This window comes from Henckelia pumila, chromosome 3, assembly GCF_033568475.1.
Source record: "Henckelia pumila isolate YLH828 chromosome 3, ASM3356847v2, whole genome shotgun sequence".
Classification (NCBI taxonomy): domain Eukaryota; kingdom Viridiplantae; phylum Streptophyta; class Magnoliopsida; order Lamiales; family Gesneriaceae; genus Henckelia; species Henckelia pumila.
Window position 1 is genome coordinate 201,011,480 of NC_133122.1, and position 17,810 is coordinate 201,029,289.

At 39.5% G+C, this 17,810-nt stretch overlaps 1 protein-coding gene across 1 annotated transcript; it reads right to left on the reverse strand.

Moving 5' to 3' along the window:
* Window positions 1–9,408: 9,408 nt before the first annotated feature.
* LOC140889114 (DEAD-box ATP-dependent RNA helicase 10) lies at window positions 9,409–13,905 on the reverse strand. The gene is made up of 11 exons (XM_073296824.1): window positions 13,368–13,905; window positions 13,200–13,262; window positions 12,433–12,507; window positions 11,927–12,046; window positions 11,202–11,243; window positions 11,048–11,122; window positions 10,554–10,700; window positions 10,304–10,441; window positions 9,966–10,077; window positions 9,809–9,897; window positions 9,409–9,689 (listed from the first exon to the last, which is right to left on the reverse strand). The coding sequence occupies exons 1-11, from the start codon at window positions 13,692–13,694 to the stop codon at window positions 9,564–9,566; spliced, it is 1,314 nt and encodes a 437-aa protein (XP_073152925.1). The 5' UTR covers window positions 13,695–13,905; the 3' UTR covers window positions 9,409–9,563.
* Window positions 13,906–17,810: the final 3,905 nt, after the last annotated feature.

Below are 17,810 nucleotides of genomic sequence, written 5' to 3' on the forward strand. Positions count from 1 at the left end.
TTAAATATAAAATTTAAAATTTAAAACTCCAAATAAAAGTTAAAATCTGATAACTTAAATTAAAAATATAAAAATCCCGAAATTACAATTTAAGGGAATTTTAAAAATAATTAAAAGTCATTAAAATGGCTAAATTTGGATAAAAATGGACTCCTAAAATTATATAAAATTAAATACTAAAATTTTTGAGGTAATAAAAATCAAAATAATATTTTTAGGCTCTTAAAAGGCTCATGAAATAAATTGGATAGAAAATTGTCATCTCGTCCGCCCACGGTCCCGTCTACGCGATAAAATAATTAAAATACTAAAAATCCTAAAAATCACTAATTATGGGTTAAATGCTTAAAAATAAATTAAATCATGCACAAATAATTCACATAATTATTTAACCTATAAATCACAAATTTAAATAATTAAATACCCTAATTATGCATGCGGATTTACGTATTTAAAATACCGGGTGTTACAATTCTCCCCCCCTTAAATTGAATTTCGTCCTCGAAATTTAAAGTACTTACCCGAACAACCCCGGGTAGCGAGTCCTCATGTCTGCCTCGGTCTTCCAAGTAGCTTCCTCCTCTGAGTGATTCAGCCATTGAACTCTGACCATCGGTATGACCCGCGTCCTAAGCCTCCGTTCCTCCCTAGTCAAGATCCGTATAGGCCTCTCCTCAAATGCTAACTCCGGTGTCAACTGAAGAGGCTCAAAATCCAACACATGCGACGGACATACCTCCGAAGCATGGATACATGGAAAACGTTGTGCACTGCCGCTAGCCCTGGTGGTAGAGCTAAACGGTAGGCCAACGTGCCAACTCTCTCCAAGATCTCGAATGGCCCTATATACCTCGGATTAAGCTTGCCTCTCCGGCCAAATCGCACTACTCCCTTCATAGTTGACACCTTCAGGAATACGTGATCACGTACAGCGAACTCCAAATCTCGTCGTCTGGTATCTACATAACTCTTCTGACGACTCTGAGCAGTCCTCATCCGATCTCGAATCTGAGTCACAATGTCAGCTGTCTGCTGCACAATCTCAAAACCAAGTAAAATCTTCTCACCAACCTCATCCCAATGCACAGGAGATCTGCATCTCCTCCCATACAATTCTGCATAAGGAGCCATACCTATAGACGACTGAAAACTGTTGTTATAGGTAAACTCCACTAATGGCAGTCTAGTCTCCCACGAGCCCTGAAAATCGATGACACAAGCTCTCAGAAGATCCTCGAGAACCTGAATCACTCTCTCAGACTGACCATCTGTCTGGGGATGGAATGCTGTGCTGAACAAAAGTCTAGTCCCCATAGCTGTGTGCAGACTCTTCCAAAACACGGATGTGAATCTCGGATCTCTGTCTGACACAATTGACACTGGTATGCCATGCAACCTAAGAATCTCCTTGATGTAAAGCTCTGCATACTGTGTCAATGAGTAAGTAGTCCTCACCGGCAAGAAATGAGCTGACTTGGTGAGTCTATCCACAATCACCCAAATCGCTGTGCAACCTCTGGCACTCCTCGGTAAGCCAACCACAAAGTCCATCGTAATATTCTCCCATTTCCATTCCGGAATAGGAAGAGGTCTAAGAAGTCCTGCTGGACGCTGATGCTCTGCCTTGACTTGCTGACAAGTCAAGCACTCTGACACCACTCTCCCGATGTCTCTCTTCATCCCGGGCCACCAATACAATAGCTGCAAATCTCGATACATCTTCGTACTTCCGGGATGAATGGAGTACGGAGATGTATGAGCCTCTGCTAAGATCTCAGCTCTCAACTGATCGACGTTCGGTACCCACATCCTACCTCGGTACTGAACAATGCCATCCACAACTGTATACAGAAGATTACCATTGGCCTCATCTCTCTGTCTCCGATGTTGTAACTCCTCATCAGTAGACTGTCCATCCCTGATCCGATCTCGCAAAACTGGCTGCACCGTCAACACTGACAGACTCGATGCATGACCACTCGGATAAAACTCCAACCCAAACCTCTGAATCTCACTCTGCAGTGGTAGCTGTACTGACAAACACGATACCACTGACGACTTCCGACTCAAAGCATCGGCTACTACATTAGCTTTACCCGGATGGTAGCTAATGTCACAGTCATAATCTTTCACCAACTCCAACCATCGGCGCTGTCTCATGTTCAACTCCTTCTGTGTGAAGAAGTACTTGAGACTCTTGTGGTCTGTGAAAATCTTGCACTTCTCGCCATACAGATAGTGCCTCCAAATTTTCAAAGCGAAAACCACTGCTGCCAACTCCAAGTCATGCGTCGGATAGTTCTGCTCATGAGTCTTCAACTGCCTCGACGCATAAGCAATAACCTTACCACACTGCATAAGCACTGCGCCTAAACCCAGCTTAGACGCGTCGGTGTACACCACTAACTCCTCATGTGGTACTGTCACCGCTAACACTGGTGCAGTAGTGAGTGCTTCCTTCAACTGATTGAAGCTCCTCTGACAGTCTGAACTCCAGATAAACTTCGCATTCTTCTTGGTTAAGGAAGTCAAGGGTACTGCAATGGAGGAAAAACCCTTGATTAACTTCCTATAGTATCCTGCCAAACCCAAGAAACTGCGAATCTCCGAAGCATTCTTCGGAATACCCCAATTCTGCACTGCCTCAACCTTCGACTGATCCACTGCAATCCCATCTCTCGAAATAATGTGGCCAAGAAATGCCACCTGCTCGAGCCAAAACTCGCACTTGCTGAACTTGACATACAAACGATGCTCCCTCAAAGTCTGCAAGGCTGTCTGCAGATGCTGTCTATGCTCCTCAATGCTCCTAGAGTAGATCAATATATCATCAATGAAGACTATGATGAACTGATCTAGATACGGCTGAAATACTCGGTTCATGAGATCCATGAAAACCGTTGGAGCATTGGTCATCCCAAATGGCATCACTAAGAACTCGTAATGCCCATATCGTGCCCTGAAAGCAGTCTTGGACACATCTGCATCTCTAACACGCAACTGATGATAACCAGATCGCAGATCGATCTTGGAGAACACTGAATCTCCCTGCAACTGGTCAAATAAATCCTCTATCCTCGGCAGTGGATACTTTTTCTTCACTGTGACCCTATTGAGCTCTCGGTAATCGATGCACAGTCTCATACTGTCATTTTTCTTCTTCACAAATAACACCGGAGCTCCCCACGGAGAAAAGCTAGGACGAACAAAGCCTTTCTCTAACAACTCCTGAATCTGCTCTTTCAACTCTTTCATCTCGGTAGGAGCAAGTCTGTACGGTGCCTTAGAGATAGGCACGGTGTCTGGCACTAACTCAATGCTGAACTCCACATCTCTCACTGGTGAAATTCCTGCAACATCCTCCGGAAAGACATCCGAAAAGTCACGAACCACCTCTATCTCTGACAAAGATCTGCTAGATGGTTCTGAGGCCGTGACAATACTGGCTAGAAACCCCTGGCAACCCCGTCTCAACAACTTTCTCGCCTGGATGAGTGATATCACCTGAGGAATATCACTGCTCTGAGATGCATGAAAAGTGAACGGGTCGCCTACTGTAGGTCTCACTGACACTGATCTCCGACGAAAATCAATCGAAGCTCCATTGACTGTCAACCAGTCCATACCCAAAATCAGATCAAAACCACTCAAAGGCAAAACCACCACATCTGCTCGAATAGAGTGTCCCTGAAGCTCCAACTCCAACTCTCGAATGACCTTCGAGGTAGAAATAATCTGCCCTGACGGCATAGTAACATCATACCCACTGTCAATACTCTCAGGTATGATGCCTATCCGCCTGATAAACTCCAGGGAGATAAACGAATGCGTAGCCCCAGAATCTAGCAACGCAAACGTGGAGTTGCCTCCAACTAGAATTCTCCCTGCATGCAGAAAATTTCCAACAATTTTCATACCACTACTAAAATTTCCCCCAACGAGTCACTAACAACCCTTAATTCTAATCACAAGTAGAAACATGCTTCTTATTCTAACATGCAGTTAAATAACCCAAAAAACAACAATTCCAAAAGAAAGACGAAAATTTTAACCAAAGGAAAATTATTAAAATTCTAGGGGTAAGTTATACTGGTGATCAAGGAGGTGTCTGGATCTACCTCCTCGGCCTGCATGACGAACACTCTACCAGCAGTGTTCTTCTTCCTCGGGCAGTTAGCTATCTGATGCCCTGGCTCCCTACAGTGGTAGCAAACTCCTGCTCCCAATAGACAAGGTCCCGAATGCATCTTCTGACACTTCGGGCAAGTAAGAAAACCTATGGCATTAGGGGCCCCGCCCCTCTGCTGCTGTGGCCTCTGCTGTGGATTCGGGCCCTTAGCCGGCCCAGTAAACTGCTTCTTCGCAGGAGGCTGCGAAGGTGGTCGCTGATACCCAGCCTGAAACTGTCTCTTACCCTGCTGCTCCCTCTGGATCTCTCTCCGACCCTCCTCGGAATGCAAGGCTCTACTGACTGCAGACTCATAAGTAAGGACGTCTGCCATGCGAACATCATGCTTGATATCTGCCTTCAATCCCTCCACAAACTTCCTCAACTTCTCCGGTGGACTGTCTGAAATCAGAGGCACAAAGCGACAGCCCCTCTCGAACTGTCTCACATACTCAACCACTGACTTGTCCCCCTGACGGAGACTCCTAAACTCCCGGATCATGCGACTGCGCACATCCTCAGTGAAATACTTGGCGTAGAAGATACGCCTGAACTCTGCCCAAGACAGTGTAGGAAGGTGAACTCCCCTGGCAGCACCCTCCCACCAAAGAGCTGCGTCTCCCCTCAGCATATATGTAGCACAGTTCACCCTGTCGGCGTCTGTGATCCCCATATAAGCAAAGATGGACTCCAGAGAGCGAATCCACCCCTCAGCCACCAAAGGATCGGTGGTACCAGAAAACTCCTTGGGTCCCTTCTTCTGGAACCTCTCAGCAACGTCCTCCTCATGGGACAACCTAGGACGTGTAGCCTGCTGCTCTAACAGAGCAGTAATACCCGCCATCATATTCGCATTGGCCTGCTCCAATGCTGCTAGAGGGTTCTGCGGAGGTGGAGGTGGAGGTGGAGGTGTAGGTGGAGATCCCCCACGTCTGTTCATCGGTCTGGGAGGCATTCTGCACCACCACATATTTCTTTACGTAAATCGCCATGCATAACTAAGGGGTTTAAAATTAATGCTAACTTAAATTCTTAAAATAAAACATGCTATAAACACTTAAAACTTACAGACCGGTAGCGTGGATTTCTGAGCTCGCATAGCAGTAATGACCCCTTAAAGGACCGTGCTTTGATACCAATTGAAACGACCCTAACTCTATAATTAATAAATAAATAAATATGCGGAAATTTTTTTTTTTTTACTTACTAAATATAACATGTACATACATGCCCATACATATATGCACAAAATAAAAAGATTTAAAATAAATAAAATAACTTAAATAAAAAATGCATTCTTTAATAAAATAAATATCTGAGTCAAATACGTAATTAAAATGTTGTCATAAGAAAATAATTAAAAACTGCATGCACTGAAAATATTTAAATAAATTATCCAAAAACTCAACCACTGAAAATAATTAAAAATATTTAACGTGCTGGAATATTCAAACATGCATCATGACTCAGATATCTATCACGGTCACGGGGATCACTGCCAGTCTGCTCATACGTCCTCGCCTCCGGTGGATACTACGTCCTCTTCTACGTACTCACCTGCACCATACCAGTGTAGTGAGCCTAGAGGCCCAACATGCTAACATAACAAGGGTTTAAAATAATTTAAATCAATTTACTACTAATACATAACATATACATGAATGAGCATGCTTAAAAATATCATAACATATCATAACTTAAATTAACTTAACTTAAATAACATAATACATAAATATTGTTGAGAAAATTATTTTCTAACATCGCATGGTTGTATCCGTAGTGTAACCATAAATCATACATTAAATACTGATCAGCGTGGAAACCAACGTACGTGGCGGTGACGAATCACCTCTTAAATTGGCAGTAAACTGCCCTTCAATAGTTTACATATGGGGACGAATCCTCCTCAAATCTCAAATTGTCACACTACTTCAACTTCCAACATAAAATATTTTCTTATTGCTCAACCTTAAACATTTAATCGTACATAAAATTATTTCATGAATGCATGTACTTAAATAAAATGTGTGTCCTTCATATATATTTAATTTAATTTCATACTAACATATACATATTAAAATAACTTCAATGCATAAAAATAATTAAATATATAATCAGGACACATGCAATTTCTCATGGATTGTACTGGACTGCTGGCCCTAACACTCAAGCCCAATTACTTAAATCTGGCCCATTAACACTGAGACTGGCCCATTAACATACTTAAGCCCAATAAAATTATTGTAAGTCCAATTAAATAATTCAAGCCCATTAACAACCAATTCTGACCCAATGGGCCCAAAAGCCCAAAGACTGGCCCAATAACTTTCATGGGCCCTAAAGCCCATAAAAATTAGTGGGCTCACTTAATTAAATTAATTAAGCCCAAATAATTAAGTTCAACCCAAAATAATTAAATGAAGCCCAATTAAATTTTGAGATTTAATTAGGCCCATTAAACCCTTAATTAAACTAAAAACTTAAAAATAAAAAATACCCGAGTCCAACTAACTTAACCCGGACCCGGACCCAACTAACTTAACCCATGACCCGCTGACTTGACCCGGACCACCAAACCCGACCCGGACCCAACTGAAAACCCTAGCCCGAACCCAATCTGCCCCTCCCTCGTTCCTCTCGGCCCGCCGCGAGCAGCAGCCCTTCTAGGGCTGCTGCCGCCCTGCTCCGGCCACTCCTGGCCGGAGCCCCACCGCCCAGACGTAGCCCACGTCTGGGCGGTTCGAACCTAGCCCCTGACCTCGGCCCATGCACCCCACAGGACCGAACCCGATCCCCTTCCCACAGAACCCTATTCTGCGACTCCTCTTGGCCGATCTGCAGCAGTTGGTTCCCTGGGCTCGTTTGGCTCGAGCCATTCGAGTCCAGAAACACCTAGGACACCTTAAGGACCCTGGCCAGCAGCTAGAATGCACCCATGGCATCAAAACGTGAACATGAATCATTCAAACCACACTACAATGCTCGACTCCATGAAAGCCGATGTGTTCTGAAAAATCTTTAAAGATTTAGATGCATACATCATACACACACCATAATAACTGATAGGTACGAAAATTCAGAAGAAAAACATGCCTAGCACCGAAGTTTGAAGAGAAACAGGCGCGTGGGACGATTCCGGGACGACGGGGCGACGACGACAAGCTTTGGACCTTCAAAAACGTGGCTATGGTGTTCTTCCTTGGGGTTGCTCGGTTGAGGAGGAGGATGAACAGTAGGGTGGCGGCTGTGTGTATGAGTGATCGGGTGAGGGGTGGGTTTGGGTAGATTAGGTTTTGATTTTTAATTAATAAAAATAGGTTTTAGGTAATTAAGAATAATTAAAAGTTTTAAATGTAAAATATAAAATTTTAAAACTCCAAATAAAATTTAAAATCTGATAACTTAAATTAAAAATATAAAAATCCCGAAATTACAATTTAAGGGAATTTTAAAAATAATTAAAAGTCATTAAAATGGCTAAATTTGGATAAAAATGGACTCCTAAAATTATATAAAATTAACTAAAATTTTTGAGGTAATAAAACTCAAAATAATATTTTTAGGCTCTTAAAAGGCTCATGAAATAAATTGGATAGAAAATTGTCATCTCGTCCGTCTACGGTCCTGTCTACGCGATAAAATAATTAAAATACTAAAAATCCTAAAAATCACTAATTATGGGTTAAATGCTTAAAAATAAATTAAATCATTCACAAATAATTCACATAATTATTTAACCCATAAATCACAAATTTAAATAATTAAATACCCTAATTATGCATGCGGATTTACGTATTTAAAATACCGGGTGTTACAATTTCTTATCTAGACACCCGCATATCTAATAAGATAAGTAAAGAATTTTTGATAAAGATGAAATTTTGAATTCAGAAAGGAAGCAAATATCAGGTTTGATTCATTCTTGACATAACATTGAGAATATACAATCTCATACACAATATATTGCACACTTTGTTGCATATTTCTTAGAGTTTTCTTCTTCAATAAGCCATAAATTGACGTAGACATCGGAGTGGTCACGTCGAAAAACACTTTCGGCGCTCATTCATAAGTTGTTTATTGTGTGCAGAAGACCAGTTGAGTTACGAAGCCACGGTGGAAAGAGATCTCATTATGAAAAGTTGGCACGTCTACCCAAATTTTTTTTAGGGCATCCACAATAGCAAAGAGTCTCAGAGAGCTTTTTCGTGTTTCTCTCTCCGACACATCAATGTCACCTCAAAAACATAAAACTTTATTCAATTCTCCACTATAACAAAAAACTCAAACAACGTTTTTATGGACCCCACACTCAATTCAAATATTTAAAATATCAATTTATTTTATATATTTATATATACTTAATTTATATAAAGAGCATATTTTTATTAATGATATTGTGTATTTTTTATCGTTAAAGAAAATAAATATAATTTTTATAAATATTTAATAATTGTATTTCATAAAAAATAATTATAATTTTAATTCAATTTCAAAATTTTTTTAATGTTAAATACATATTTTTATTTTTAAAAAACAACTAACAATTTATTTTATACATTTATTTATTACAAAGGCAATACATGTGTCTGCATAATGGATATATATAATATTAAATTAAATAATAAAAAATATTAATATATAATATTTAATACTAAAAAATACTAAAAAAATTAAAGTAATGGATACAATAAATTGAAAAAGAAAAGACGAAAAAGAATAAAAAAGAAACGGTGGAGGAAGAAAAGTGTGTATGTATATATAATATATACAATATATAATAATGGTTATATTTATATATATTTAAATAATAAAAAAATTTTAAAAAAAATAAGCTCTTTCCCTTAAGCCTCCCACTATGGATGTCCTTAACACAGATAATTTTTATTAAGAGTATTTTAATGGTGGATGGTCAGAAAAAACAGGAAGTGTGTCGGTAAGGGAGAACTGAACCAAACTAATGATGCCACAGTTAGGTTAAAATATTGAAATTAAATGTGTTCGACGTCACGCATTGTTGACTAATAAGTTAATTTTCGACCCCACAATTGAATTGGGATTGCCCTTCCTTTCTTTTCTTTATTTATTATAATATCCCATTGGAGAAAATTATTTGAATTTTGCATCAAATGATAACCATAAAATTGTAACGACAAACATTTCGATTAATTATGTACAATTATAGTCGAACATAAAATTAACTCAATCAAGAGAGTTGAGTTTTAATCCATGTGAAAAAATTATGTCGAAACTGCATGAAAAATATATAAATTTCGCAACGCATACATAAATCTTTAGTATTGTTATCACAAATCCTAAACTTTGCCTGCACCAAACGAATACAAAATTGAGGTAATCAAAACTAAATGGTACTGAACAAATGATCCTCCAACGTTCACCTCCTTTTTGTCTTTTTAAAGGATTTCCCCTTGCTCGGACCCAAATATTTGCTCATTTCTTCTTCACCGTCGTCATCATCACCGCCCTTTCGCTTCTTCTTGCCCCCACTTTCTTTAATTTTCTGTAGAATGAAAACCAGACAGCGAAACCATAGACTCTTACATTAGTTTCCGAGGAACTAACAAAACACATTGAATAATTGTGACAATAAAATGGGTTTTTGGTGACTCAAAACATAACCATTTGGGATATTCTTTTGGCCTCTGCAACACGTTCCAATAGTAACAAAACCTCATCTTCTTCGGCAGGGTACTGAGGTAACTTTTTACCTGAAATGAAGTAAATTAAGCACCGAATTCTTTGCTCAGTTTTGACAAATATTGGCATGTGTTCTTACCAATGAGCTTCTCTATCTGCAAGTACCACTCCAACTCATACTGGTTCACAATTGCTATTGCAACCCCAGACCGTCCAGCCCGAGCAGTTCTTCCCACACGATGTATATAATCCTACCGGTATTTCACGAAACAAAGAAGTAATACATTTAGTGGTGGAAAAAACAAGAGCTATCAGAAACAAGAAACAAAACACACTAGGCAAAACACACTAGACAATAACAAGCCAACTTCTTCAAAAGGAGTGCCCCAATTGCATCTGAACCAGTGTTCTAAATGGCGGTTGACTTTGTGTAGGAATTTGCAACAATTAATTGTACAACATCAAATGTGTTTTCACCTTTGAGTTTGTAGGAATGTCGTAATTGATAACCATATCAACTGATGGAATATCAAGTCCTCTACTGGCAACATCAGTGCAGATAAGAATATTGCATTCTCCGGCTTTGAATTTGTTCAAGGCTCCAAGTCTTTTTGTCTGATGACAAAAACAAATGATGTGGAGAAAATTAAGTCCATGCACCACTATGATTTGAAGGAAAGATTATATAAGAAAGACATTACTTATTTTGACACAAATATAGCAGTACCTGGCTCATATGACCATTGATAGGAATGGCTCTGAAGCCAAGGTTCCGAAGAATATACGCCAAAAGAGTGGTTGCATCACATGTTCGAGTGAAAACCATAGATGTACTTCCTGACATCTCAGTTAGAATATATACAAGATAACAATCCTGGAGAAAAGCCAGAAAAATAAAAGTTTAAAACAAGAAAGATGCATGATGTTAAAAAATTTGAGCAAAGTTCGCATCATTTTTCCTCTTCATAGAGTATGATATCATTAGGAACTCCTTTTGTTCCTTTTTGGCACCGGGGAGTGAAAAAAACACCCATAGGGAATGCGTAAACCATTCCTTTTCCTTCCTAATCACAATCTGAATTATCAATTTAGACTGCCATCTTCTAGAGCCAGGTTGACGTTATGCAAAAGAAGTGTTGCCAAAATCAAATACATATGCATCATTTGCTTACTGTCACGCAAAGAAAATGAAACTACCCAATGTATGTACAGACTACAGACCTTGTACTTTGCTGGAACAAAGCAATATTGTTGCTTTAGCGTATCAACGGTAGAATATTTTGACGCAACTTCAATCTGGAATGGAACTTAGAAAGTAAGAGAAGTTGACAATAAAAATATTAAAACGAAACAAACACATCTCACGTTGAACTACCTTGACAGGATTTTTAAGACAAGCCCTCTGCAGCTTTTTCACCTGGTATGTTGACAGAAGAACTCATCACATATTTCAATCAGATTTCCACAACATCAATAATCCTTGATAATGTCCTCCCAAAGTATAGATGAGAAAAGGCATTTACTTGACACACACTAAAGTTGTATGCTTGATTATTTAGTACACACATTTCAAGTACAATTGGTATTTGGTACTGGTAACTGATCTTGACAGTGGTGTGCGAGGTGATGCTGTTAATTTTTATTAGAAATAATAAAATTGAATATCAATGAAATTGAGATAAAAGTAAAAAATGTTGACAATAATCTGCTGAGTGATTGCAAAAGCCAGACAAGCAAAATAGGAAGTGGATTTGCTAAAAAAAAGCACCGAACTCAAATTAATCATGGCAGTGGAGTTTGTAACACAAATATATTCAGAACATAAAAGATGTTACATGCTACAAAATATTACAACTAAAATTATTTAATCTACCCCACCAATTTTCCGCTCTTCTTTTCAAAATATCAAGAATTTGAATAATCAGTCGAGAGGAGATTCTGTTGTAACAGAAATCATTATAAAAAACAATTGAAATGAGCAATAATGCAATCACAACCAAAGAGTTGAATATAGTAGCAGTAAATGGATGGTAGCATCATTTGAAAAGGACTAAAACATTTAATTTTTATACATTTATAAGTAAAAACGTATTTGCATACCTTTTTAGTCATGGTTGCAGAAAATAAAAATGTTCTCCTCTCACGAGGAATAACACTCAAGATCTCGTCAATGGATTTCTCAAAATCTTCATTTAGCAATCTATCGGCCTCATCTAGTACCTGCAAAAACACGGGGATTCAAGCTAAGTCTCCAAGTTTTACATGTAAGTAATACAAGCATCAAATTTCATCACATCATTTCTCTTATATTTTATAGCAAATCAAACTTGGTGCAAAGAACGCTAGAGATAACATAACAACAGCATTTGTATTTCAATCAAGTGTCTTTCGAATTCTCTCCTCAAGGATCTAAACAGAATCAGAGTTAGAAAGCAGAACCTTGAATGTTCTAACTTGCATATTACTAGAATCTAGTCTGACTATTTTCGGAGTCTCTCCATCCTTAAACTCACAAATGCAAATTATCACATGTAGTAAAGCTAATGACGCAAACATGAAGTAATGGAAAACAATAATGCTCCAACTCAGCAAAATAAAACTCTTACCAAGTACTTCAACATACGTAAAGAGAAACCTTTTGTGTTCGAAAGATGATCTACTAAACGACCAGGCGTCGCCACCTAAAACATAAGGCAATGGACAAAATGACCATTTAAAGAGAACGGAAATAATTATGGCAGCAAGGAAAGAAATAAATTCTTCGTAAAGATAAATCGAGAGAGATATGTTTCTGGAAGAATGTGAAAATGAAAACTTCAATGAAACATGCAGAAACTTCAACTAAACATGCAGGCAAAATGGAGGGGAACTAGAAGTCATTCTGTACAAAGATAAACATTTTGGGGAGTTGATATTCAAAGTCATCCTATATCATGTTTCAACTCCAAAAGTGGCCATTGCTGGAGCTTATGAAGACAGCAATTTAAACTATTGAAAGGGTTCAAGATACTTCAAGAGACTAGGGCTTCACACCAATAAATTATATTTATTCAGTTCAGTATAAACACAAGCAGTGGAGTGATAATGGAAAATACCCTTCTTGGTTATGTAGGGAGTGTGTGGAATTTGGAAATAATTGATAAACCTAAATACAAAGTAATGAGAAATTAAGGTTCAAATTTGGGTTGAAGCCCAACCAACATAAACCCCCAAGTTTTCAGTAAAAAAAAGAGATTCTTCTATTTAACCTCAAAGTTCATCCACAATAACCAACCATAAACCTACTTCATAACCTCGTGTATGAATGCCACAATGCATACACGATTAGATCAAACATGAGTAATTAACGGCGTTAATGAAATAAAAAATTCACCACAATATGCGGCCTCTTTCCAAGGGCAATGCTCTGCTGCACCATATCAACCCCTCCTACAAGCTACAAAAAATCACAGCAAATTCAATTAATAAAAAACAAGATTCCCAAAAGCAAGTATTAAGAAGGGGGGTTGGAAATCTTTCCTCTTCCTATATTTTTGCTTACCACAGCACACTTGACACCAATACCAGACCCCAAAGCTTCGAACTGCTCGGCAATTTGAATGGCAAGTTCACGTGTGGGCGAGAGGACACAAGCAAAGAAGGCCTGAGGATTTTCAAGAAGCGTTTGCAGAATGGGAATAGCAAAGGCTCCAGTTTTACCCGACCCGGTTTGAGCAAGCCCGATTATATCCTTTCCTTCAAGAGAAAAAGGTATAGCTTCTATCTGAATTTTGGTGGGGTTTTTCCAACCAAGATTATCGCAGGCCTCTACTAATTCGTCGTTTACCCCCAAGTCTTTGAATGACTTCTCTTCTTTCACTTCTTCCATTGCAAGTGAGGTTCAGATGAAGCAGTGAGATTTGTAAAGGATGAAAGCCTGGGATTTAAGCAGTATTCTAGTCAAAGACGAAGATATTTTGTTTGAGTGAGGGAAGAAATCAAGAATAGTGGCCTCACGCAAATGGGCATTTGAAATATCTTAAATTCTCTATGTAAACCCTATTTATTTAGGGAGTGCAATTGATTATAGGAGAAGCGAAAAGAAAGAACACAGCAGCGAAGATTTCAGAGGTGGTGTAAGGGTCCGAGTCAAGGGCCAGGGTGGCCCATTTAATTTTTTTTTAATATGTTATATATATTTTTAGAAATAATTTTGTGTATTACCTTTCAAAATTCGGTTCTTTCATTCTTGTCTTGATAAATTTGATTCAATTTAATTTCGTCTTTATCAATCTCCGTCTTTTAATAATATTTTCATTTCTATAAGATAAATTTCTTCTTACCATTTTTTTATTTTTCTGTTTTATGATATTACTTATTTTAAAAGTAACTGCATTGCAATGAAATGATTTTTTAAGAATTGCAATTTTTGATTTCATAAAAAAAATTTAATTGTTTATTTCGTTAAAGTTTTTATTTATATTAGATTATGCATTACACTGATCATATGTTACTGATATGATGTCATATTGAAAACAAATTTGGATTGTGATATGAGTCAAATGTTTTTAAATCTTACGTTCGATTTCATAAAAAAATTATTGAAAATCTTATTAATGAAAAACTTTGTAAGAGTATAATGACGACGTTCGATTTCATAAAAAAATTATTGAAAATCTTATTAATGAAAAACTTTGTAAAAGTATAATGACCAAGTATTTTATTCATCGTTTTAATTCTTATGCGTTATTTTTTGTTCCTCATTAAAAGTTCTAATCCGAGTAGATTTCGGATCCTCCGAATCCTGATTATTCTCAATTCTGTGTGTGAATGCAATTACATAATTCACTCAGTTAACCAATTAATCTAGCTAATTGTTAATTAGCTAGAAATCAGAAGACAAAAACAAAAATTAACACGACGTTGCATGCGTAAAAAATTCACTTATTGGGACAATTTTCAATGATTTTTCGTATTTATAATTTATATATATATATATACTAAACTATGATTCCAACTATTGTGCGAGCATCCTCCTTGGAAAAAATGATGGATGATTATTTGTTTAAATATATATATATATATTTGATATACCTCAATAAAGTGATTTCCTTGGATGAGCTGAAAAAGCTCCTCCAAATAAAAGATGAACTGCTGCTGACCTGAAACCACTAACAAGAGTGTTAAGGGGGGGCGGAAGGTGTTCCGGCGTATCCCCTCCGACGCTCAAGTCAGATGCTAGGATAGCGAAAATATAGAGAGTGTGTGTGTACACGAGTGAAAAAAATTAGGATTCAAATAATGAAAGTGAACCTGGTATTTATAGGAGAGGGCTCTGGGTTTAGCGCCTACTTTCTTTATCTAGAATCCGCGAATCCCGGGATCACAATCCCGAATATTTAGGCTGAGATCTTGCCCGAATCTTGTCTGACAAAGGAAATAACAATACACTTAATCTGAGCTGAACAGTCATCATGAGGATGCTATACTGCTGCTCTCTCTGAGGTCATATGAAAAAGGGGTGAGTGAGTTATTACTGAACCCCTGAACTCCACCTGAACACTGATTCTAACATCTTAGCTAGCTCATCAAGGTTATTCAACCCCTCTACTAAGCTAACTCCCTACTGACATCGGGGCTGAGATGAACTCCAGAGCTCCCAACCCGAGTTGGAGAGGATGGTGAAGGAATTTGTCTAAGCTCCCGAGCTGAGCTCCCGAGCCGAGTTGGAGGTGATGGTGGAGGAGCTTGGTTGAGCTCCCGAGCTCCCGAGCTAAGCTGGATATTAACATGGGAGAGCTTGGCCGAGCTCCCGAGTTTTCTTGATTCTTCTGTTACCGAGCTCCCCGCCTAAGTATCCTTGTAAGTAATGGCCTCCTCCTCCCGAGCTAACTCTGGAAGCTCGGATGAAATATTCCGAGAGGTGGATCGATTTGATTTCCTCGCACTTACCCCCGCAGGAGAGCCTACAGGCCAGGACCCTGCTCACCCCTCAACCTCAGCTCGGGATGATGACCTGGGCAATGACCCAGAAGCCTCTGTGGTGCTATGGTTTGAGCAGTATCCCTCCGAGCTAGATGCCTCGGATGAGAAAAAGATAAGAGCTCTATCCCACGCCCCGAAGACTTATGAATTCATCATTCCTGACCCCACAGACCGAGCTAACCACCCTCTTCCAGGGTATTATACTTTTTATTTAGATCAGCTGGAGGCAGGTCTTAGATTTCCCCTCCCCTTACTTTTCCAACAGCTCAACCGATACTATGAGCTTCACCTAGGACAGTTCACCCCTAACTCCTTCCGAACTCTCTGTAGTTTTGTAGTTCTTTTTAGGACTCTGGGCTTCGAAGTTAACTATTTTACCATTTGTAACTTCTTGCTGCCCAAACGTTCTGAGGAGGGCCCCTTTTACTTTTTCTATCGACCCAACTGCAAATTTTTTAAGGGTTCTCCCAGCTCCAATAAAAATTGGAAAAATGCTTTCTTTTTTGTACGTTCCTCCGATGATTGGGACATATGTTCATCTTGGAGGGATGTTCTCCCACTCCTACCTGTTTTCGTCCCGGGCTTCCGTCAAGGGGAATTGTTTACTGGAGCCCAAAGGGCTATAGGGGGAAGGTGCTTTGATGTCTCTGCCCTTTTGGCAGAGGATTTGCTCTGCCACCATGGGCTCAGCTCGGCAGATGTTTCTGTTCGAGAAAACTTAGGTACGGCCCTTCCCCCGCCCGTGCTCCGCTTTACTAATGTTATGCTCTCTCATTTCCTGTACTGACCTTCCCTATGTCTCGTGCAGAAAAAAGGGTTATGGATTCAGCCATGAAGAGAATGTTGGAGAAGAAGAAAGCAACTGCCCCATCAGGGGGCCGGGCTGAAGGGAGCTCAGCCAAGTCTAAAGCCCCTTCACCACGGGCCACTAGCAAGCCTGAGCCTTCTACCTCCCAATCTAAAGGCTCGAAAAGGTGGGCACCGTCCAGCCCTCACCCTGAGGTAGTGGAGCTGGACTCCGGGAAGTCTTCTATTCCGAAGGTGGCACCCCTTCGTCAGTTCAGGGCGGAGAAGCCTCAGACTCCCGTGGTCTGGTGCAGGACCAATTTCTTCGAAATGTACCACGATGCCCTGCGTATTGTGGGGGTCGGGCCTACTCCAACGGCTGGGTCAGTCCTCCGGGATATGATCTCCCAGGCTGACGCCGATTATGTGAAAAGCCTTGGATGGGCTGAGCTGATGCAACGTTCTAACACTGCCTGAGCTGAGGTAACCTTCCATTATCCATTACTTTATGTTCCTCTTTTATATTCTCTTTTAATTGTTCTTTTCCTTTCCTAGGCTTCTTTCCTAAACGCCGAGATGTCCCTCCGAGCTTCCATGACTCGAAAGAAACTTTCTAAGGATGCCCGAGGTTATGAAGCTCATTTTGCTGAGCTTAACCAGTTAGCGGAGGACGCGAAGCTTGGTTATGAAAAGGAGGTGGCCAATCTCCAAGCCCAGATGGAGGAAATGAGGATGGGCTTCCAAGCTGAACGGCTGAAGCATCAAAGTGACTTCCGGGTCTCCGAGGTGCAGAAGGAGAATCTTTGGAGCGAACTCAAGGGGTCCCATGATCAACTTGCTCAGGCCCTTCAAGAACTGGAAGAGTCCCGAGCTGAGCTGTCCAAGGGAGTTGAAGGCTTCAAGGAGGCATTCTTGAAGTCCGATGAATATATGGATGAGGTGGCTGCCCAAGCCTATGGTTACCTGGCCAAAGGGTTCGACGGCTGCACTCAGCAGTTCATGTTGGAGAACGCGGCTATCAGATCAAACAAGATTGATACCCGGTGCAGCGGAAGTTTAAAAATATTTATTATATGGAACGATTCCATATTGGGTATCAAATCTTTACGATTAAATTGTGTGTGTAAAAATTTAAATAACAATTATAAATTTTTACCTTTAATCTCGAATCGAGATTCTGGACACCAACAGATTTCTCTGCTCTTGTTGTATATCCCTGGAACTGATGGACGAA